General features: G+C 36.3%; 2 protein-coding genes and 1 long non-coding RNA gene across 3 annotated transcripts; 2 read left to right on the top strand and 1 right to left on the bottom strand.

The window, feature by feature from the left end:
- Positions 1–286: 286 nt before the first annotated feature.
- Positions 287–3,219, bottom strand: LOC141826800 (uncharacterized). Its single transcript, XR_012601651.1, has 3 exons — positions 3,102–3,219; positions 2,896–3,024; positions 287–366 (listed from the first exon to the last, which is right to left on the bottom strand). It is a non-coding gene; the product is annotated as an uncharacterized LOC141826800 (long non-coding RNA).
- Positions 3,220–7,690: 4,471 nt separating this feature from the next.
- Positions 7,691–16,530, top strand: LOC141826410 (protein TPR3-like). Its single transcript, XM_074713655.1, has 27 exons — positions 7,691–7,792; positions 8,218–8,326; positions 8,430–8,609; positions 8,685–8,798; positions 8,887–9,045; positions 9,940–10,117; positions 10,198–10,321; positions 10,404–10,519; positions 10,612–10,774; positions 10,887–10,996; positions 11,091–11,160; positions 11,234–11,307; positions 11,394–11,489; positions 11,565–11,660; positions 11,775–11,902; positions 11,997–12,231; positions 12,311–12,475; positions 12,558–12,650; positions 12,777–12,923; positions 14,307–14,417; positions 14,516–14,695; positions 14,769–14,897; positions 14,969–15,064; positions 15,271–15,459; positions 15,532–15,698; positions 15,911–16,166; positions 16,249–16,530. The coding sequence occupies exons 2-26, from the start codon at positions 8,247–8,249 to the stop codon at positions 16,119–16,121; spliced, it is 3,411 nt and encodes a 1,136-aa protein (XP_074569756.1). The 5' UTR covers positions 7,691–7,792; positions 8,218–8,246; the 3' UTR covers positions 16,122–16,166; positions 16,249–16,530.
- Positions 16,531–17,205: 675 nt separating this feature from the next.
- On the top strand, positions 17,206–22,001 carry LOC141826409 (UDP-N-acetylglucosamine transporter UGNT1-like). The gene is made up of 10 exons (XM_074713654.1): positions 17,206–17,457; positions 18,475–18,551; positions 19,110–19,256; positions 19,335–19,468; positions 20,523–20,653; positions 20,730–20,774; positions 20,886–20,983; positions 21,155–21,262; positions 21,346–21,402; positions 21,489–22,001. The coding sequence occupies exons 1-10, from the start codon at positions 17,313–17,315 to the stop codon at positions 21,561–21,563; spliced, it is 1,017 nt and encodes a 338-aa protein (XP_074569755.1). The 5' UTR covers positions 17,206–17,312; the 3' UTR covers positions 21,564–22,001.
- Positions 22,002–23,325: the final 1,324 nt, after the last annotated feature.

The raw sequence follows: 23,325 nt of genomic DNA, 5'->3' as shown, positions 1-23,325 counted from the left end.
AGTTTTTTTTTTCTTTTATATTTTTAGTGTTTTATTTTTATGGCATTCTTAGTGACTTAAGCATCAGAGAAATCTCATTGAGACGACTCCGGTGCGCTCTGACATGTGTTGATTCGTATAGGTTTGGCCGCATATTTTTGCGGCATCATGCGGCTATGAATTTTGAATGGAGAAGGCAGCCAAATGAACAACAGAATGAACCTAGCCACAATTATGGCTTGAATGGAAGATAAGGAATCGAAATCTATTGACCTTACCTTTCCTCCATGTAGGCCAAAATCTTCTACCAGATTCCATTCCTCCATCGTCCAAATGCCCAGTGTTGCTGCTCAAATTGTACCTCCACATCAAAATGAGAATCAGCTCCTACCATGGAAATACATTGCAAGGAAACTTAGATTAAGCACATTGAAAATGGCTTTTGAGAACAAAGATCATGAGACTCGAAAGTACTGTCTAGTTTCAATGAATGCAGTAAAGATTCGATGGGAAACTTACACTCTATTCACCTCAAGCTGTAGATTGCATTGCATCATAATCTAGTTCAAACAAACAGGCTTAGCTGAAGAGAATCAACACTTTCCGAAAAAGTAAATAATATCCATGATCTATACTCTAATTTGATGTCGAAAGCCAGTCGGTTAAGATGTATTAGCAAGTGCTCTTGAAGAAATGAGTAAGAGGCCAGCCTATAAATAGGTCCTAGGAGCTGGACAGACGATAACAAGAACAGTTGGATGTCCTCTGGAGTCCCTCAAACACTTCAGGAGGGCTTCTTGAGCCCAAACCTGCATGTAGGATAAGCTGGCCTTCACTGAAGTGTTTGGGGGAACTCTGGGTGTCACTCAACAATAAGCTCTCAAGCAACAGTTCTTTATTCTATTGCTTCTTTTGCAGTAGCTCATCTTCCATATTTAGTAGCTAGTTCTTGGGTAAGTCGTAGGGAAATTATCATAAGTATTTACACATCTCTCTTCTTGATATAATCATCACTGCTCATGCTCAATTGTTCCAGCATATAGTGCTGCTAGTCATTACTTAAATTCACGAGCTCTTGAAGTCTTTGTCGTCTGCTTTGATGATGAAAGTGTATCTAGATTGAGGGACGTTTTCTTTTTATATCTACTTTATTGCTTCTTTGCATCCTGGAACTAAATGATATTAATAAATGTAATAACAGGTTACAAAGGAAAAAAGAAATACAAGCTGTGGGGATATCTACAACTAATGCACAGAATTGAATCGAGCACCATGTCAATACCTCGAGTAGGAGTCAAACATATAGCAGTCCTTAGTATTACATCATATATCTGCTACTGATTATTGCAGGATACTCAAACGAGTAATAAAGAAAATTAGGATTAATAAATCAGGGTAAAATCAGGAGACCTAAGGATTGTATGGAGTGAAGATTAAACTGAAGATGTTGCATGTAGATGAAGTTTCAATGTTAACTATAGCTAGGAAAATAACCATGTGTGGCAAAAGGATTCAGTAATGTTGTGAAGGTTTCGATTACCAAATAACAGAAATGATAATGGTAGCATGACACTCACAATTACACCACTGCCAAGGTGTCATGCTACGATCGCTACGATTTTATGTTGTGTATCCCACTCACCAAATAATGTAGGATCAGAGAAGATTGTTGGATGGCTAAACTAGCCTTGGAGGATGTCACAAAATTGCTCCAGTGACCCAGGTACATTTTTCAGGATTACAAGATATCATCATTAACTATGACTCATTCAACAGTGTCCAGATTGTAATGTTATGGTCATTTGATGGCATATCGGCTGAGTCTATTACTGCTAATGAAGGTGCCCTTTGATACCTGCTAAAGGATCAAGTGACCATGTGGCAAGGCAACAATGTTGCTGTGGGAATATGCCTTCACTATCATGAACAATTTATCTGATGGATGAAATATAGGGATGGCGATTGTTAACATAAAAGCCAGAAGGAGAAGAAGTAAATTCCACCATTTGGACTCAACGTTGCAAAGTGAGGCCCTCTTGGGTATGTTTAAGTTTCAACGGGACCCCTTCCAGGTGCCTTGGCATTTAGGGATGGATTCAATCTTCCATTTCTGCTTCCATGTTGCAGCAAAGCCAGTCCCTCACCTCAAACAATGTCTGATGGTGCAAATTAAAGGAGTAAAAGGAAGTGCGACAACCTCTATAATCTCACGTTGCTAAGTGAGGCACTCTCCAGCATGCTAAGTATCAAAGAGACTCCTGCCTAAGTGACTTGGTGTGATGAGTTGGCTTAGGGAGGAGAGCTACATGAAGTATCATTCTAGCTATGCAAATGTAAGAAAGGGAAAAGAACATTGATGAGAACTACATGGGATATGGTGCAAAAAGAGTGGAAAAAAAGAGTAGAGGGAGGGAGGATTATTTGGCTTTGATACTAAATTGATAGTGAAAATACTTTATAATGTTCCAAAACACTTCATCAGGCATTGGCTTAGTGCTCTATCACACACAGGCACAAATTAGTAGGAGCTAGAGAATCCTACTAATTGAGCCTACAATCATTGCTAAGTTCCAAGCTAACTAACCCTGCCATTGGTGGCACCCAGATTTTTTCCCAAACACTTGGCTGGTCTATCATCGAATTTTAAAGCCTTAATGAAGCGTCTGAAGCACTGAAGGAAACAGTTGGTTCTTTCACAAGCTAAAGGTTCATTAACTTGGCCCCCTAATAAACTTCACTAACTTATCTTGAGTTAAAGACACTCTTAACCAACTTCCTATATATGAAGCTGGACTGAATGAAGCAAAAGATAGCTAGGATGTAAATGAACTATACAACCAAAATAAACAATACATTGAACATAGCCATAATTCTGGTTTGTGAGGAGGATAGGGAATCCAATTCTCTTGGTCTTACCTTTCTTCCATCTCTGTCAAAATCTAGCAGAAGATCCTGTTCCCCCAAAAGAGTAGGGTGTATTGCTGGATATTCCTCCATCATCCAAATGTCCTTTGCTGTTGCTCAACTTGCAGGGACACAGATTACCTGCCTTGCACATCAAAACAAGCAAGAATGACCTTTCAAATTCATGCATACTCCATCAAATCTAGGTTTTTCTATACCTTAAAGGGTCTTGCATGGAAACCAAGGTTGAAAGGAGATAAAGACTCACGCGAAGGAGATAGTAAGAAGTCGATGGCCTTTTGACCACATTAAAAGTTCTATTCCTCCTCTCATGAAAACCACGAGACTCCAAAGTGTCTAGTTTCAATGAATGTAGTTTAAGAATAAGAAAAAGAATATTGGGCAAAAATTAAAAGGGTGCCCCATGTTTGCAAAATATCAAAAAGACACCGTGACCATAATTTCCTACATAACTATTCCATCCCTGATTATACAATTAATTTTGATAAATTATGAACTTGAATTCAGATAATAAAAAAGCTTGCGCACAATATGAATTTTCTAATACAATTACAGAAATTATGACTCTAAATATTTATAATAAATTAAATATTGATACTAAAAATGTGTTTTTCTAAAACGAAAATCTGAATTGTAATTTTATAAGATTTAATTTTTTATAATAAATTTTATAGTTCAGATTTCATAAATTTGACAACAAATGGATTAAATTATTGGGATAACTGAATCAATCATGAGACAAAGACTACTGTTAAGGTCTTAGGAACTGGGCAGAGGATAAGAAGAAGAGTTGCATGTCCTCTGGAGTCTCTCAAACACTGCAGAAGGGATTCTCACGTCCAAACCTGGAAGTGTGAAAAACTCATCCTTACTGAAGTGTTTAGGGGAACTCCGGGTGTCACGCAACAGTAAGCTCTCATTTACCAATTCTTTTTATATTGTTTCTTTCCCTGTAGCTCATCTTCCATCTCTGCTAGCAAATTTTTGGTTAAGTTTTGTAAGAAGTAACACAATTATCCTCTTATTTTTATCTTAGTCACAAGTCATGTTCAGTTTTGCCAACTTATCTATCCACAGAAACCCCCTCAATCATCAAATTGCATTGCCTACAGAGTAGCCATCTACCTCATACAAATCATGAATGTGATGCTTCACTCCCCATCATTTATTTAGTTGCAGTTCTATAGTTATTGCTTATCATGTTTTTTCATATATTTTTTTAGGAGAATACCAACACATCGAAATAATACCGCCATTTTTATTTTAATTCATTAGGTCTTGCTGTTATAAGTTAAATATCTGTTGCCTTTTTGCATGACAATAGTACACTATGGTATGAGGAAAGTAGTTTTTCTCTTTAAGTTCAACTATACATCCTGGAAATTAAACTACAAAAGGATGCCAATATGTGAAACAGAAAATTATGAAAAAAAAAACAAAATATGAAATGTAAATTCATAATCATCATCAACCAAGCTATGTTTGTCACAACTATTTGGGTCAGTTACATAGGTTCTCCACTGCGCTCAACACCACTGTTAATTTTTTTTATTAATTAAACAATTTGTTAGAATACTTACTAATGTTTTCTTTGGTTTCCTCTACCTAATATTCCGTCCACTCTAATAGATATGATGAGACATTGTTTAGGAAATCAAGTCCAGTTATTTTGGAAATTAAATTAATAAATTAATGGGCTTGGAAGAAGACGAAGAAAAGTCAAATGCAAGTGATCATCAAAGTTTAGTTATTTCTTCTTTTAATATTTACATTGTGGCATTTCATTCTCAATATAATTTACAAATGCCCCATTTTTGTTCCTTTTATGGCATGTTAGTAATTTCTGTCAATGCCTATGAAAGTTACATTTTTCTTAAGAGGAGACTGGACATGTGATCTTTGAAGATACTTAACCATTCTATGACAAAGAATCTTTTGGTATGATCCTAACAAGCCTAAATATGTTTTCTGGCCAAAATTTGGTTTCTGATTTCTTAAAGTAGGCGTGCATCTGATCAGAAGTTATTTAGCTTCGCACAGGTATCTGCCATTTTAGTCCTATGTTTAGATTTGTAGAATTAAATAACATGAGAAAACCTTAAATTAATTTTTTTTCACAATGTAAAACTGAAAGGAAACATGATAACATGAGAGTTGAAGAGCTGATCATAGAGAAAGTGACCAAATTATATAGATAAATATATATAGTCAAAGAATGGTTATGATTCTAGATTGAAAATATTTTTCAAAACAATTTCTATGACACTTTGATATTAAGTCATCAATACAGTACTTTCTGTCGACAATTCAAAGTTATCCTCTTCAAAATGAGTAGACTACATGTTTTGCCACATTGGTGACAGCCTACATTTGGCTTCATATATTACAAGTAGAAACCACAAGATAAGAACATGTCTGATTCGTCATCTAACAAAATTAGCTATTTCATATGGCTAGAAAATATGAAATGTAGTTAAAATGCTAAAAGCTCTGTTAATAAACCAAATTACCATAATTAGCTTGTCACAGATTGAATCTTGCTTTAGAACCTACATATAAGCTTCAACTAATAGAAACGTGAGAGGAAGCTTGTCCCTGCCATCATGACTGCCAAATGCACACTTGTGAGCAAACTTAAAGAAGAATTCAATCCATGCAAGAAAATCCCTCCAGTGGTAAGTATAAACCCAAATCACATATGGCATGACCAATCTTGACCTTGGAGTAGATGTGGCAGTATAAGAACTTGTTCTAATGTGCATATCCATGCATAAAGCATTTCCAATGTCCATGAACATGGGCAACGAGCATCTGGATGAGTTGGATAGATATGGATGGTTGAATTAAGTCTCAAAACCAGTGTGCTTCACTTCATAGTAATCTGAAAGGTATATCACAGAACAAGAAGCATATGAGATCACAGCAGAGAAAAAACTATTCAGATTATAAAGACACTAACAATGAGCCACACTTATTGAAGCAGACAATATTACTACTAACTATGCCCATGCCCCTCAGATAACTATTACGTATCTCAAAAGAAATGCAACATAAACTATTGAGATGCATTATTATGAGGCAAAAGTCACAACTTCAAATTTAAAATTCACTGATCAGCTTGCATACATGTTAGCAAGAAAAGGGAAACTAAATTCGTTTTGTGTTAACAAACCTAAGTAAAGAATGACAATCTAACTAATGATCAAGAAAAAGACCTAGGATCATGTAAAAGGCAATGACCTCACATCAACCACATTCATCATATTCACATAGAATTAAAAAGCCAAACTTTGATGTTGGTTATCCAAGCGAAAGTGCACCTTTAACCTTTTTCTAGGCTTGGGACCGGCTTAGGGTTCCAGAAGACTAATGATAATTAGAAATTGTAAGACCAGAAGAATTACATTCACCAGGAATTGGCAGGCATTTCATGGTGTGATAAAGAAAAGAAAATGAACATCACTAGAAGAAACCCCATTAATCATTTTTGCTCATAAATAAACGCACACAGAAGCAGAAATGCAGAGCAACTCAACGCTTATCCGCCCTTCCAAAGGTACCATTTTGGCCCATATAGATCAGCCATGGAACAGAAAAAAAACCTATTCTGAGGCAGATCCAGTGCTCCATTTACTTCACAAACAGAATCCAACACGTTGAATCCCTCAAACTGTAATCAAATTACTTCACAAACTGACCATCTAATGCCAGACTCGGGCAATGGAGGAAGAACATTACGGCGCCCTAATCGTCTATGCGGGACGTCCCAAAGAGACCCCACAACCGAACAAGGTCAAGCCTTACGATCTCATGGATTGATTAAAGATACGAGAGGAAGAAAGATCAAAACCCGAAGATCAACCAGAGGACTCTTGATCCGGGAAGCTGCGGAGAGCTTTCCGCGCTATTTCCTTTTTCACCATCGAGAGAACATGCCAAATAAAGTAAATCGGGTGAAAGAAAAAGTATATATATAGTAGGGCCAAATTATCAAAAATGACCCTTAATTTTACGGAATCTGCCTCGTAAATTACTAGGGGAAATACCATTTCATCTCTACTTTTTTTTATTTAATATTTTATTTTTCCAAACTTTTACCTTTTAATTATCGAATCATTAATGCACTTTTAATTTGTTACCATTTCAACTCAATCGGTATTAAAAGGCAATAAATATTCATTGAATTTATTGGACGCTGACGAGTACCACTTTTGAATATCAATTAAAAAGAAATTATATTTTCTTCCTTTTCTTCCCTTTATTTTTCCGAGAATATGTGCTTTTGAAGAAACTCTAAACCACGAGTCGCTATTTGAGAAAAAAAATCTCAATTTTAAAAAATTATACATATTTTGGCAATCAGCACTCCGCACATTCAGGCCAACCAACGTCGTCCACGTCAGATTCGCCAAGTTGAGGGAGAGGCCGGTGGCTTTGACAAGCTTACGTGTCGACATGCTATTGGTCGTATAATATTTTCGTGGCTTCCACCGAGTCAGAAAATCCCAGAATCCCGACTTGCTCTCTCTTCATTGCTTGCGCATTCCGCTGTGGAGCCCACTCGTTATGTTCTTATCAGTGCCCAATGGCTTATCAATGACTACCGTGAATATCAAGTCAATTTTATAAGTGCGGTGACATATTACGTGATAATTAACTTTGCTTTTATCGATAGCTACGTCGACTTATCAGTCGTTTACTTTGCCTTTAAATACTACCATGTTGTGTCGACAATGTTGATAGATTTCTTATTCTTTTCTTATTTTCCCCTTCTTTGCCTGCCCGGTTAAGGGATCAGACGGCGATCTAAATTATTGGTGGTTTTCGCTTTGCTTGGATCGATCACCTGTCGTCGTCGCCGCCGCCCTCGGTTCTCTTCCAGTTAGAGGTGAGCTTGAATCGTCGCCAGATCTTTCCTTTTTGTATGTGTTGGAATCGTCGTGGAAAAGTCTAACTTATTGTTTCTCCGCACAATTCCCCCCCTTTCGCCTGCTTTTCTCTCTCTCCTCCCCTATTTTCTTCTTCTCCTTGGATTTGAGCTTTGTGGAGCGCTGCCGTCGATCTGTCGGAACCCTAGGCGTTGGGCCCTTTTGTCGCTGCTGAACTTAGATCTTGTTTGAAGCAGAAGGAGGGTTTTGCCGGCTCAGAAACGTCAGTTTCGTGGACAACAGCTTTTGATCTACTGAGAGGCTCCACTCTGGCCTCGTCTTGACTTTGCACTTTCTGATTAGCTGCAAAGATTTTTTTTTTAAAAATTTGACGATGCCGTTGGGAAGATCTGATCGTCTTGTTTGCTTTTTATGGTATGATTAGGGTTTGGAGGTGGAGGCGAGCGGAAGGCGATGTCATCACTTAGTAGAGAGCTGGTGTTTCTGATTCTCCAGTTCCTCGATGAGGAGAAGTTCAAGGAAACAGTTCACAAGTTGGTGTCTTGTCAAAAAGTTCATTTTTTTTGTATGATTGATTGACTTTTCCAAGTGTTGTCTTGTGACTTATTTTGCAATCTTTGTGTGGTTTGGGTACAGACTTGAGCAAGAATCTGGCTTCTATTTTAATATGAAATATTTTGAGGATGAGGTGCACAACGGGAACTGGGATAACGTTGAAAAGTATCTCTCTGGCTTTACTAAGGTCGATGACAACCGGTACTCTATGAAGATATTCTTTGAAATACGGAAGCAGAAGTATCTAGAAGCATTGGACAAGTAGGCTCCAGTATTTCAACCTTTTGTTTTCATATTTATGATCACTATTTTTCACAAACTTGTTTTCCCTCCTAGGCATGACCGACCAAAGGCAGTTGAAATCCTCGTGAAGGATTTGAAGGTCTTTGCTTCATTTAATGAGGAGCTATTTAAGGAAATCACTCAGCTTTTAACATTGGAGAACTTCAGGTTTTAGGTTTTAACCTTTCATATTCAATTTAATTAAACTTTTGTCCAATTTCTTGCTTGTTTCTTATGTGTTCATCCTTCTTTATAGGGAAAATGAACAACTATCAAAGTATGGGGATACCAAATCAGCACGGGCAATTATGCTTCTTGAACTCAAAAAGCTCATTGAAGCAAACCCCCTGTTCCGAGATAAATTGCAATTACCAAACCTAAAAAATTCTAGGTTGCGCACCTTAATTAACCAGAGGTAAGATTGTAGGTGTTTATGATAATATCGCTGTACAGTTCAGAATGCCTTGGCCTTTCCATACATATAACTTACAGAAGAGAGGGAAATAATCTATTTTTTTGAGCTGGACTTAATGAAGCTCAAATTGCTTCACCTTCATAATTGAGGACCCTATTTATTAAAATTTGTCGTGTTTCTTACAATGGAAAGTACTCCTGTGATTACCTATTGGAGTTTGTCCCATATAATTATAGTTTGCTTTAGTGAGTTCAATTAATTTTTGGATCTCTGCATTTGAGTTTTGAATTCACTATTATACGTTAGCATAATGCCATCCACAAATAGGTGATTTCGAATATGATTGATAGAGCTTACGCTTGATGTAAACCTACGACTATCAGAAACTCATTTGTGAACACCCAATAGCTATAACACTGATTAACAACATTAACATGCATAATATCTTCTTTTCTATGTAATTTTTCCATTAGCCATCTTGTCAAAGTAAATAGTCTCATGATTGATTTTTCAGATGTGAAACCAAATTGATTCTCATAATCATTTGTCTAATCCCTAATTTTCTTCTCAATATTCTTTTACAAAGCTTCATGCTATCACATTGGCTTGACCCTATGTAATTAGAACAGTATTATATATCACCTTTATTATTTACAAAAAAAGTCCTCCATTCCTTTGGCATCTTTGTTATCAAAATTTTATTGAATAACTTAGCTAACCAAATTATACCTTGATCTCTGAAATTGTTCATAGCAAATATAAATGTCTAAAAATTAACATGGTCAATATACTTCATGAGCCATCCTTCTGTGGATGAGTCGCTTCCAATTTTCAACTCTTGGATTATCTAGGTTATATTAATTATTCACCCACTAATTATTTTATGGCTGGCAGTTTAAACTGGCAACATCAGCTTTGCAAAAATCCTAGGCCAAATCCAGATATTAAAACTCTTTTCGTTGATCATTCTTGTGGGCAACCAAATGGTGCTCTTGCTCCATCACCAGTAAACAATCCGCTGTTGGGGGTCATGCCCAAAGCGGGAAGTTTTCCTCCATTGGGTGCTCATGGGGTAATTTATCATTTGTTGATTTTTGAACCATATTCTATTACTGTGACTTCTGTTACATTCTCCACAAATTTCTTCTCCAGCCATTTCAACCTGCTCCAACAGCAGTTCCAACACCGCTTGCTGGTTGGATGTCTAGTCCTGCTTCCGTAACACATCCAGCTGTCTCTGGTGGACCTATTGGACTCAGTGCACCTACAAATCCTGGTAATATGATGGGATGTGCTAATTAGTACTGGAAGATTGTTGTGAGTGATAAGATTAACAATGGTTTTTCTCTTCAATACAGTTGCAATTCTAAAGCACCCGAGGACTCCACCAACAGCCAACCCTTCTATCGAGTATGCATCTGCTGATTCTGAGCATGTATCAAAAAGAACAAGACCCCTAGGAATATCTGAAGAAGTATGCTGTATTTTCTAATCTAAGCAAATTTCCTTTTGGTTTTGGTTGTTAGATGATCCCAACTCTAGCATAATACTGTCTGTATGATTCAGGTAAATTTGCCTGTCAATATACTGCCAGTTTCCTATCCTCAGAGTCATAACCAGGCTACATTCTCCCTGGAGGACTTGCCAAAAACAGTTGTGCGGACACTGAGCCAAGGATCAAACCCTATGAGCATGGATTTTCATCCAGTCCAGCAGACTATTCTTCTTGGTATTGCTTTTCAGTAGATTTTTATTTACCATTCTTGTATTAGTTTTGATGTATTAGCAATTTCTGTCATTGGTTTCTGAGTTCGTTTTTTTTCCTGTTCTTGTATTCATAGTTGGTACCAATGTTGGTGATGTTGCATTATGGGATGTCGGCAACAGGGAGAGATTAATTCTGAAGAATTTCAAGGTTTGGGAGCTTGGAACTTGCTCCATGTCTCTGCAGGTTTGGTTCCCATGTACTGAATTACACACTGCAGTATGGTTCTGTCTATGGTTCATTTTTTATTCTGTTTGACATTCTTCCTTGTGCTACTCAGGCTTCTTTGGTCAAGGATCCTGCTGTATCAGTTAATCGCATAATATGGAGTCCAGATGGCTCTTTGTTTGGTAAGCTAATTCTATGTGGAAAAATAAAGATTATTACTGACTTCTATAGAAAGATTACCAAGTTATGGTGCAGGTGTTGCTTACTCAAGGCACATTGTTCAAATATATGCTTATCATGGTGGTGAGGATATCAGGCAACATTTGGAGGTTGGAAGGGCAATACATGCATTTCTTGAGTAATTCATTGCTTCTTTCAGTCTTATTTATGTTTTCTTTTGACATCCAAATTGCAGTTTGATGCTCATGTTGGTGGTGTCAATGATATCGCATTTGCTCATCCTAATAAGCAGCTTTCTATAATCACATGTGGAGATGACAAGACAATAAGGGTTGGTGGCGAACTTTGAATTTAAATTGTATATGCCTTTCTTTCTAAGATCTTATCAAAGTTTCTGGTGCATTAGGTGTGGGATGCAACTACTGGCACAAAACAGCATACTTTTGAAGGCCATGAAGCACCTGTTTACTCTGTTTGCCCGCATCACAAGGAGAGCATTCAGGTAGTTTGATGGTTTGAGTTTTTTTTTCTTCTTCAAATCGCTGGGCACATTGGATTAGATTTCTTCATAGTTATTTTAAAATGTTTATTAATCTTTAGCTTCTTATACTTGCAGTTCATCTTTTCGACTGCATTAGATGGAAAAATAAAGGCATGGTTGTACGACAATCTGGGATCCAGGGTAGATTATGATGCTCCAGGGCACTGGTGTACAACAATGGCTTATAGTGCTGATGGTTCAAGGTCTATTTCCAGCTACTAAACTTTTGCGCAAAATAAGTATATGCTTGTTCTCTATTCCTCACTAAATGTTATGGTATTTCTTCATTTTTTGCAGGCTCTTCTCATGTGGAACCAGTAAGGAAGGGGAGACATTCATTGTGGAGTGGAACGAAAGTGAAGGAGCTGTGAAGAGGACATATCAAGGTTTCCGAAAACGTTCACTGGGAGTTGTGCAATTTGATACCACAAGGAACAGGTTTTTGGCTGCTGGTGATGAATTTGTGATCAAGTTTTGGGATATGGATAATATCAATCTACTAACAACTGTTGATGCTGATGGTGGCCTACCAGTAATCTCTCTCTTTTTTTTTGTTAAATATTAATAAATTCGAGTAGAATACCTACTTACATGTCTACTTTTAACGTCAGGCAAGTCCGAGGATTAGATTCAACAAGGAAGGAACACTACTGGCTATTTCTACACATGATAATGGAATTAAAATTTTGGCAAATGGTGATGGACTTCGTCTATTGCGCACACTCGAAAATCGTTCATTTGATGCTTCTAGGGCTGTTTCAGAGACTCCAACAAAGGTACCCTATTTTGCACAGTACAAATTGCTTGTTTTAACATGAAATTAAAAGAATTTTCTGATGTTTATGCTGTGTGTTGCAGCCTATTATAAGCCCACTAACTGCTGCTTCAGTTGCGACAACTTCTGGAATAGCTGAGAGAACTGCTCCACCTATGGCAATAGCTTCTGGAATGGTCAGATTTTTTTCAATGTTCTAATCTATATTCTCGCTGAAATAAAAGACTGCTACAGTTTTACCTTGTTCGTTCCATGAATTTCAACAGATTTTTATGCGGTAACATTGATTTTGATATTCATAGAATGGAGAAGGCAGAAACATGGTAGATGTCAAACCTAGAATTGCTGATGAATCAACCGAAAAATCAAAAATCTGGAAGCTTACTGAAGTCAATGAACCAGCTCAATGTCGATCTTTAAGGCTCCCAGACAGTCTTAGAACAAGCAAGGTTAGATCATTGTAGTTTTGGACTTCATTTGTTGAAAATTTATAGTTATACACATCTATTCAGGCAAATGTTATAAATATTTGCATGAAGTCTTTTTCATTGTACTAGTGGGCTGACGGGTTCAAGTTTTCATAAAACATACTTTTTTTCCTGTTAGTTTTCTTGTCACGATATCTGTTAGATCTTGCTTCACGTGAGAATGTCTGTTAGATCTTGCTTCACATGAGAATGTTGCGGAAGCATGCTAGGCTTGATGGATTTTTGCATGTTTTTCTTTGAAGATCTGCATTCTGGTGCTGGAGATATTGCACTTTTTTTCCTTGCCCGAATACATTCTTTTATTGTGGGCAATAGCCAGAAAGTACCATTTATACCGTCATATGAACACAAACAAAAAATAAGATTGTACCAATGCAAAAGGATCCATATGAGCAGTATCCAAGCTCGAACTCTTTCACTTGTATTTTCCTTTTTCTCCAATGGAGACCATTCCTACTTCAAACAAGTATAGAACAAGCCATAATGTCCCAACTATATATGATCAGTACATAAATCCTTTTAAGCGATAACAATGATTAGTTTTATAAATCTTCCTTTTACTAGCCATAGCAGACTGGTAAAATTTTAGTTACTAACCAAGTTAGACTATTTTAGGAGGCTGGTATTGTTGTTGGGCCTATAAAAGGGATTCCCCCCTCTCCCCTAATTTCAATCATCTCAGTTTTTAATAAAATTTAGCCTCTTTGAACCCGTGGTCCCACATCACCTTCCAAAGAAACTATTTTGATTACCAACTATCCAAGAGTAATCTACAACTATGTGCAGGGAATTCCATGTGTGGATAACTATTACTTGTGGTCGATGGATCTTCTATAGAATACACATTTGTCCTCAAAAGTGTTTAGTTATTTGTAGAATTGAATACTCACCATGTATTCTTAATAATGAGTTAAATATCATCTAGCGAGTCAGAAAAACAGTGTGACAGCAAAGAAGAGTTCAGTCAAATGCCTTATTACCTATTGTCTATCAGACTCTGCTTGAGAAATCCACCCAGACCAGAAAAGGGATTGCATTTAACAGGTGTTTGACTTTAAATGGGTTACATAATAAATTTGTTTGTGACAGGTGTTTCAATGTCTATGTACGCATCTTGTTTATATTTCGAGTGCTTGATGAGAGAGCTGCTCACTTGAAATTATCTACAGTGAGTAACTGATAGATTTATGAAGTCTCTTTTTCTCATAAGTTGCAGTCTGCTGGAATTAACATGGTAGATGTGTGTCTTTCACCATTAGAGATTCATGATAAATTGTCTTGCCTGTCTGGTAAGAAAAAGTAATTGAAGGTCCTGAGTCTCCTGACTAGATCTTGGTATTGCAGATTTCAAGACTGATCTACACCAATTCTGGCGTTGCCATCTTGGCTTTAGCATCAAATGCAATTCACCTGCTCTGGAAGTGGCCTCGTAATGAACGTCATTCAAGTGGAAAGGTGAAGGATATTATATAAGCGCTTTGTCAAAGTGTCATCCTTTCTGTGAAATTGCGCATTAAGTTATACAATTTGTTAATTATATACCCTTATTTTAGGCAACAACAAGTGTTGCTCCCCAGTTGTGGCAACCACCAAGTGGCATATTGATGACTAATGAGATAACTGACACAAATCCTGAAGAAGCAGTCCACTGCTTTGCACTTTCAAAGAATGATTCTTATGTTATGTCTGCATCAGGAGGGAAAATATCCCTATTCAACATGATGACATTTAAGGTTAGCCAATGACCATACATTACAATTTAGCTTAAGTTACATTTGGGATTCATCATTTTGTTTTTCACTGCAGACTATGACGACGTTCATGTCACCTCCACCTGCAGCAACTGTTCTTGCATTTCATCCTCAAGACAACAACATAATCGCCATAGGAATGGAAGACTCCACTATTCAGATATATAATGTCCGAGTCGACGAGGTATTTCACACTACATCAGCATGTGATAGGTGGTTAGGAATCTTGTAACTTACAGAATCATGCTTATGCAGGTCAAGAGCAAACTCAGAGGCCACTCTAAGAGAATTACTGGCCTTGCCTTCTCAAATGTTTTGAACGTGCTGGTCTCATCCGGAGCTGATGCTCAGGTTATCTTTTGCCCTCTGCTTACTATGAGTAAATAACAATGCATACAATTTGACAATTGCAAATTGTGTTCAATGGGGATTTGGGAGATAGGTAATGAGATGCATGCTGTAGTCTAACCTCTTAGTGGATAGATAATGAGATGTGAGATGTAGTCTAATCTCTTAGTGGTTATGCTTACTGTTCCTTTTCGGCTTTTCCGTTGCAGCTTTGTGTGTTCGGAACTGATGGATGGGAGAAACAGAAATTCAGATTTCTACAAATTCCTTCCGGGCGTACTCCTGCAGCCATTTCAGATACACGTGTTCAGTTCCATCAAGATCAAATACACTTTTTAGCTGTGCATGAAACTCAGATTGCTTTATATGAAACTACTAAATTAGAATGTGTGAAGCAGGTGCGTGCCAGATTGTGATGTTATAGCCAATAGGTCTTGATATACAATTACAACGAACTTTTTTTCTTGCAGTGGTCTCCTCGTGAGGGTTCTGCACCCATTTCACATGCAACATTCTCATGTGACAGTCAGTTGATATATGCTAGCTTCTTAGATGCAACCATAAGTATATTCAATGCTGCCAATCTCACTCTACGTTGTCGTGTCCTACCAGCTGCTTATCTTGTTGGCAATGCCAGGTATGCTTTGGCACTCTTTCATGTTATGTACTTTTTCATTCTGTTGCCGCATCTTGTTAGTTGGCACAGACCTAGGTGACAACCATTATTAAGCAGGCATATGTACCAGGTCCCAAAGGGTTGCTGTTATAGTTCTACTCCAATATTTATACTCTCAATACTTTTAATTGTCACTTGTATTGAGGTCACCATCTTCTTTTTATCTTCGGCAGCACTACTGTATATCCTCTCGTGGTCGCTGCACATCCATCGGAACCAAATCAATTTGCCATAGGCATGACCGACGGCGGTGTCTACGTATTAGAGCCGCTAGAATCAGAAGGAAAATGGGGTGCCAATCCACCTGCTGAGAACGGGTCAGCGAGCAGCATGTCCATCACACCCCCGTCTGGAGCCTCTAACTCCGATCAACCGCAGAGGTGATGGAAGATGGCAAGCACAAAACATAACCCTTTTCCTCTAACTGAGGTATGCAGCAGAATCTGCAGCATTTCTGCAAAGCCTTCAAGTAAAGACTGAAAATCTTACATCCTGCCTTGTTCCCTTGCAGTCATGGAGTGTAGTTCCAAAGAGCTTTAGAGGGGTAGGTCTACAAGAACAAGCCAAGGGGGGTTTCTGCAACAGACTTCACTTTTATATGTTGTCTTATTTGTATGTAGGAAAAGAAATTTCCCTTGGTAGAATTGATTATGTTGCTTATGTGATGTGAGTTTTTTATTTTTATTTTTATTTTTAATATGGTGTCAGAACCTGGTTATGTTCTTTAGTTGCTCCAGTTATGCTGTCTGTTAATCTAAAATTAGTGGAAAAGAATAGTCTAACACTTTAATCATATTGTACTTGTGCCTCAAGTGGTTTGGATTAATGTGATCTGATTATGATAGTAAAGATTTGAGAAATTTTTTGTATTTGAGATTAATTTTGTTTAAGGAATGCATTTTTGATTAATTAGTTGTAAAAATGTAAAAAATGTAAGATTATAGGAGTGCCCTAGCTCTTGTATGAAGCTTTAATAGGAGTTGTCTGGAAAATATCATTTTTTAATGTGTAAGAAAATCCTTCTTTTAATTGGTTTATGAAAAATCTAATTCTTAAAAACACTTGTTTATTTTTTTGTTGGATTTAATAAAAATTTCAGTAAAAAATAAAATTTACCACTTCAGAGATTTCATACAATCAATTTTACGATTATATACGAAGGAGTAAATCGTGAAATTGCAATTAGAATATTATTTTGATTTTATTGAAATTTAATTTTTATTCATTTTAATAAAATTTATTTTACAGTAATCAATTTAATAATGTCTAGTACAATTTGATAAAAACTTGAACTATAAAACAAGCATTACAGTTTGAGAAATCAAAAATTTGCCCAATTTTTAAATAGACAGTGTCAATTCAAAATTTTAGGTGCGTTTTTGCAAAAAATAAGAGGGGGAAATTGAAAGTTTCTCTCTTCGTGATCGTCGACGCGACCGAGCAAATTCATTTTTTCCGCTGACCTCCTCCTCGTCCTCCGCTCCTCTCCTTCCGCTTGCTTTCCTAAAGAACGGGACCGAGATCGACAGAGGAGAGAGATAGGGAGAGCGCTTGGAAGATCTGCATCCACAGTAGATGGCCCCGAAGAGCGTGCTGCTGCCGTTGTCAGATCCGCCGCCGCCGTCGTTACGGGGCGTGGACGACAGCGCTCCCATTTTCCTAGGATCTGCCATGACCAGGCGGGGTGCCTTTGCAGCCATCTCCTACATGTCCTGCGCAGGTCCTCGCCTTTTCCATCATCTGTTATCCTGTTCGAACTTGGATTCCTCTACCATGTATGCTATATTTTATTTTCGGCATACGGAGGAGGTTTTATATGCTTGACGTTCAGCTCTCCTTCAATAGGTTAATTTTAGTGTATCCTTGTTGTTTCTCAAACTTTGGCAAAAATGGACCCTTTTTAATTATCCTCTTAGTGTGCCTAAATTTGAGGCTCACTTCCAAAGTGCTAGACAAAAATCGTGTGGTTTTAGGAGTCTCGAGTAAGTTATCTCACATACAGAGTAAATCATTGTCTTAGTCCTGGAACACAAAAGTAAATTATAATGAAGGATTGATTTCTTATTGGTGTAAAGTTGTGTAACAAAATTGTACTGTTTACTGTTAATGGAAGTATTATGACTGTTTTTAATATTTTTTTCTAGTCATTAGCCACTCACATAGTATGCTAGCAAGTATTGATTTGCTTAAGTTCTGTTCTGGATGAAGACATACTTTTCCTTGCTAATTAATTGAGGGAATTAGGTTTAAGTTTACTGGAAAGTACTTTGGAGATTTTTGGGAAGGTTTGTAAAGGAAATAAGTTTCAAGTTGCTTGTGAGGGCGCCAAATATATTACTGCCCTTCTAGAGTAGTTCAATCCAACTAGGTTCATGGAAGAGTTCAATTGCTATGAGTTCCTTCTGATTTAGGAGGTGCATTTTTATTTGATGAAGGATAAAAACGTAGAATTGCTTTCCATTGATGAATTATTTTGGATCAATATACAAAAATTCAAAAACAACTACTGTCTTCACCATCATGTCCCAACTATTTGATGGCAACACGAACCCTTTCTGAAAAAATGACCAAGAAGCAAAACATAACACAAATTACAAAAATAAACAGTTAAGAAATACCGCAAGAAGGATAAGTATATAGGACATTATTTTCCAATGTAATATTTTTTATTTTCATATCTCTTGCCTTATTTGTTTATCATCTCTACTAATTTGCTTTTTTGCTTGTTCTTTTGCAGTTCTTCTAATTATGTTCAATAAAGCAGCTCTATCTTCATATAGTTTCCCTTCTGCTAATGTTGTTACTCTTTTCCAGGTATGTCATGAGTTCTGTATGTTTGGCTTCAGGTTACTTAAGTATCTCTTTTTTTTTTGAAAATTGGAATCTAATGAATAATTGTCTATACAAGAAGAGTTACCATATTTGCTGACCTTGAGGTTGTTTGATGAGAATATGAATAAATTGAATATAAGATTATCTCTGTCTGGAAAGAGTAGGTTGATGATGTCATCTTGGCTCGTCTTGATACTGCTTGATAACTACAAGAAAATGAATACAAAATTCTCCCATCCAAAAGATCAATAATTGTCCATATTTTTTAGGATGAGACACCCCCATACTCTTACTATATCCATTTATTTTTAATCAGCCTTATAACTAGTTTCTTTTATCAACCTTGGATTTCTCAGCAGCTGGGCTTCCATTGTTTTCTTTAGTTTTCACTACAGCATCTTATGGACTTCTCATTCTGCATGGTTTAGTGTTGAACTTAATTTGAGTGCCTTCATGCACCATTTTTTTTCTTGTACTTAGTCATTGTTTCTTTGGCTGGATTGGACCCTTTTTCTCAGATAAAGTTTTTGTAATTTGCAGTTGATCAGTTCAACATGCCTTCTTTATGCAATGAGGCGAAGGAGAATTATTTCTTTTGCAAATGGTGAATCACATAAATCAGGCTTTGTGCCACTTCAAACCATGTTGCATACACTTCCTCTGTCTATTGCATACTTACTTTACATGGTACATAAGCTACATGGTGTCTAGCTTTTTGAATCCCCTGCTACTAATTGTAATCATCTACTCTCTTTTTTTGTATAGCTGGCTACAATGGAATCTGTACGTGGAGTAAATGTTCCAATGTATACCACACTTAGACGTACAACTGTTGTATTTACAATGATTGTAGAGTACCTACTGACTAGGCAAAAATACACATATCCTGTCGTCGGAAGGTAACTTAGTTTTTCTTCTTTTTTTTTCAATTTTTTTGGTTCTTACAGGTGGGACTTCTCCATCACTGGATACAAGTTTCAAATTTTTTAATGTACCTAGGACAATCTATCAGATCAAACTTAGAGTAGTTACCAATTCATGATTGAGACTGCATAACTATCAAAATCAAAAAATTGAGATCGGGATTGGATAGCCAAAGAATTCAAGTATCAGTTGCATCAAATCAGTAGGGTTGGTGAAATCAGAATTGGGAAAATAAAAAAAATGAAAGATATAATAAAATTATTTCTTATATGAGAATAACATAGACATTTTAATTTTTTTTAAAGAAGAATGTCTATTTTATGCCATTATATATTCAATTATTGATAATTAAATATACAAATAATGTCATATATTTATTAATCTAAAATTAATAAATAATAAAAATAGATTATAGTCAATAATAAAATCATAATTTTAGTATAGAAAAATATAGGTTATCTAGATTGTTTAGTTTTTCAATAAAATTATTGTTATTTAATATCCAATCATTAGTGAGGTCTCTAATGACATTAGAGTTTTTGGTTGAAGGGCAGTTTTAGGATCATTGTTGATCAAAAGAAGACTAGAGGTTATGTTTTCTAAAATCATCTCAATTTGACAATTTTTACTTGATTACATCTATTCTGGTTCTCAATTTGACTAAAAGTTTAATGAATTCTGCCAAATTCTAATGTAATCTAACCAATTTCTTGCTTTTTTTTTTAATCTCTAGGTTCTTCTAAATTTCTCCACTGTCTATGTGATTTGCGAATTTCTTAGAAAAAATTGAATCAGTTATTGTCAATATCAATCAATATAAACAAATTGTGAACCCTGGCCAATCTTGCCAACTCCCAATTTGAGGGTTTAGGATGTTGTATGTTACGTAGGTTGTTCTTTAAGATCAACCATGTAATGCCCTTTCATGCATAAACATATGCACTCTTGGTTCTGGATGATTATTTATATCATCATTACAATTTTCCAATCTTATTTAATTCTTAATGGTTAGACCAATGGTTTTATCAGTGTTGTGATGATTGTCCTTGGAGCGTTTGTTGCTGGAGCTCGAGACCTATCCTTTGATTTTTATGGCTACGGCATGGTTTTCATTGCTAACATGGCAACTGCAATTTATCTAGCTACGATAAACCGCGTTGGTATAACTGCATTTTCTTTTTGTTCTTTTTATTGTTTGTTGGATTTTCTTGACAGTCAGCTTCATGTTTTCCCCAGGAAAATCCAGTGGATTAAACAGCTTTGGACTCATGTGGTGTAATGGTAATACCCTGAGGGGAACCATTGTGTAGATAGAACCTGTAGTTGACTGAAATAATTTAGCATTTTATGCAGTAGTTGAAATTTAAATTTGTATATGTTGATGATATTCAGGAATTGTATGTGGGCCAATTTTGTTATTCGGGACATATGTTCACGGTGACTTGGAGCTTGCAATGAATTTTCCCTATCTTCATTCGCTTGGTTTTCAGGTAATTTCTTTTCCATACACGTCGTGCCCAATATTTTGTGTTCCTTTAGAGTTTTTTTTTCCTTCTATTTTGTCTATGACTATGTGGAAGAAAAGAATGTCGCTAACAAACTAGAAAACCTCAGCGCTGATTCTAGAATGACGAAATGAAAATTTTCTATTTATGGTGCAGGTTGTGATGATATTTTCCTGTATCTTGGCATTTTTATTGAACTACTGCATTTTCTTGAACACGACCTTGAACTCTGCTTTGACACAAACAATGTGCGGCAATCTGAAGGTTGGTTTCTGTGTTTGACCCTCTTCTGGTGATCCTGCATTCTTTATGCACTTATGTTGAAGTTAACCTCCATCTTGCTGTAGGATCTGTTTACCATAGGACTTGGCTGGTTGTTGTTTGGTGGTCTTCCATTCGATACGGTAATTCCATAAGTTTCTTCCTCTTCGATGCTTTTCCCTTTACTCAATTAATGAAGTGCCTTGCTGCTTTTTGTCCCCCTGTCCAGTTGAATGTTATTGGCCAAGCTCTTGGGTTCGTGGGCTCCGGATTTTATGCATACTGCAAACTCAAGGGGAAGTAGAATTTCATTGGCGAAATTATCAGCGGCATTAACCGAGCTCCAAAATAGAAATAGACCATCCATGGCGCCGTTCGCAATGGAGTTCTGAGAGTTCTGAAGATCTAACAAGTCTCACCCATGCAACTTAAATTCAAGTAACCCTTGTTCGCGCTAATCTTCTATGGCAGGACCGAAATTTTCGTGTATGTTTCTCCTGATCCACCTGATATATGGTAGTATTGGCTCCCCAAGATATAAATGCTTCTTGCATAGGTTCCAGGATCTCACTAGTTGTGCAGGTTCTGTTCTCCAGCAGTGTTAAATCCTTCATCATGTGGACCTCGTATTACAGTATCTATTATAATTTATACACGATTGTGGATTTTTCGTTTGTGCATCTCCAACATTCCAACGTGTACTCGAGACTGATTGCAATTTTCTTTTTTTTTTTCCTTTTAATTTGTGGATTCTACTGCATGATTCTTATACAACTATTCAAAGATTGATCTATCTCTTTGTTAGATTATACAGGTCACAAGCTGGCATATCTGTTCAGACATTATTGAGAAGAAGACCAGGAAGAGGTACAAAACTGAAATCTAACTCTGGCCTTTAAATTTTGGTGTTATTTGGCAACTGAAATTAATTTTTTTTATTTTTTATTTTTGCTTAGTTATATTTTTTATAGAAAATAAGAAATCTTGAAAAGTGAGTGAGCTGGCTCACAAACAGAAATGAATTGTTTGTGGAAGGCCAAAGCCAAAAGCAATCAAGTGGAATTGACCCATTTGTTTCTTCCTGGGATGAGTCCTGATCGTCAGGGCCCACTTGTTTCCTCATTTCATCGTTTATTGTTTTTCTCGCACACAGTGCGATCTTAACCTAGATTTGATGCCTAGTCATTGTTGCCTTCATTGCCCTGGAAGATCATGCATTGCACAGTTCAATGGAACATGAAATAATTCCACTCTCCAATTTAATAGCTGAAGTCGAGAAGTTGTAGGACTCATTAATTGCAATTATTAGTGTCTCGTTGCATCAATACAGTCATTTATTAATGTACCTTTCGGTCTTGGAACACCATCAACAATTAGAAAGTCCAAAGTAGAAGAAAGGTAAGTAGCACCAAATAAATTTGCACCCTTTTTTTCACTTAGGTATGGGTGTTTCTACTAATTCTTAATGTTTTCTCTTTTCTTTCCGACGGAAATTTAATTTATTTGGTCCGATGTTATTGTATTAATTTTGATCAAAATTACTAATTAAAACTGTTAATGTTGAGTAGTTTTGATTAAAAAGTTATAATAATTTTGGTGGAGATTGTTATAATAGAAACTATTTAACAGAATAAAACTAATTGAGATCTCTTTTAATAAGTAAAATGTTAATAAAATGAGGAGTGTATTTTTTTTAATTTTATCCCATTTTTTTACATCTACTCTTTCTCTCCTTTTATTTTATTTTTCTTTTCCTCCGCTTTTGCCTTACAAGTAAACATCAAAAGAAATGATAAGTGATAGATGTTGGTTGAAGGTCAGTTCAATTCACATGTAAAATACAATGCATCTCATGCTTGATTATTTGTGATGTTGAATCATTTATTAAGATTTATTTATATTTTTTGAATTTATCTTGATGATCGATAAATTTTTTTATAAAATTGAATTAGTCAATTTTAGAATTAATTAATTTAAAAAATTAAATATCTTAATTATTTAAAATAAGTAAACTGAAAGAAATTAAATAACGGTCAAATTGTTATATTGTAAAAGCAAGGGGTGTT

The sequence above is a fragment of the Curcuma longa genome, chromosome 4 (assembly GCF_044706935.1).
Source record: "Curcuma longa cultivar G26 ecotype Majalengka, Jawa Barat chromosome 4, ITB_CL_G26_1.1, whole genome shotgun sequence".
NCBI lineage: Eukaryota > Viridiplantae > Streptophyta > Magnoliopsida > Zingiberales > Zingiberaceae > Curcuma > Curcuma longa.
This window is presented reverse-complemented; position numbering and strand designations above follow the sequence as displayed.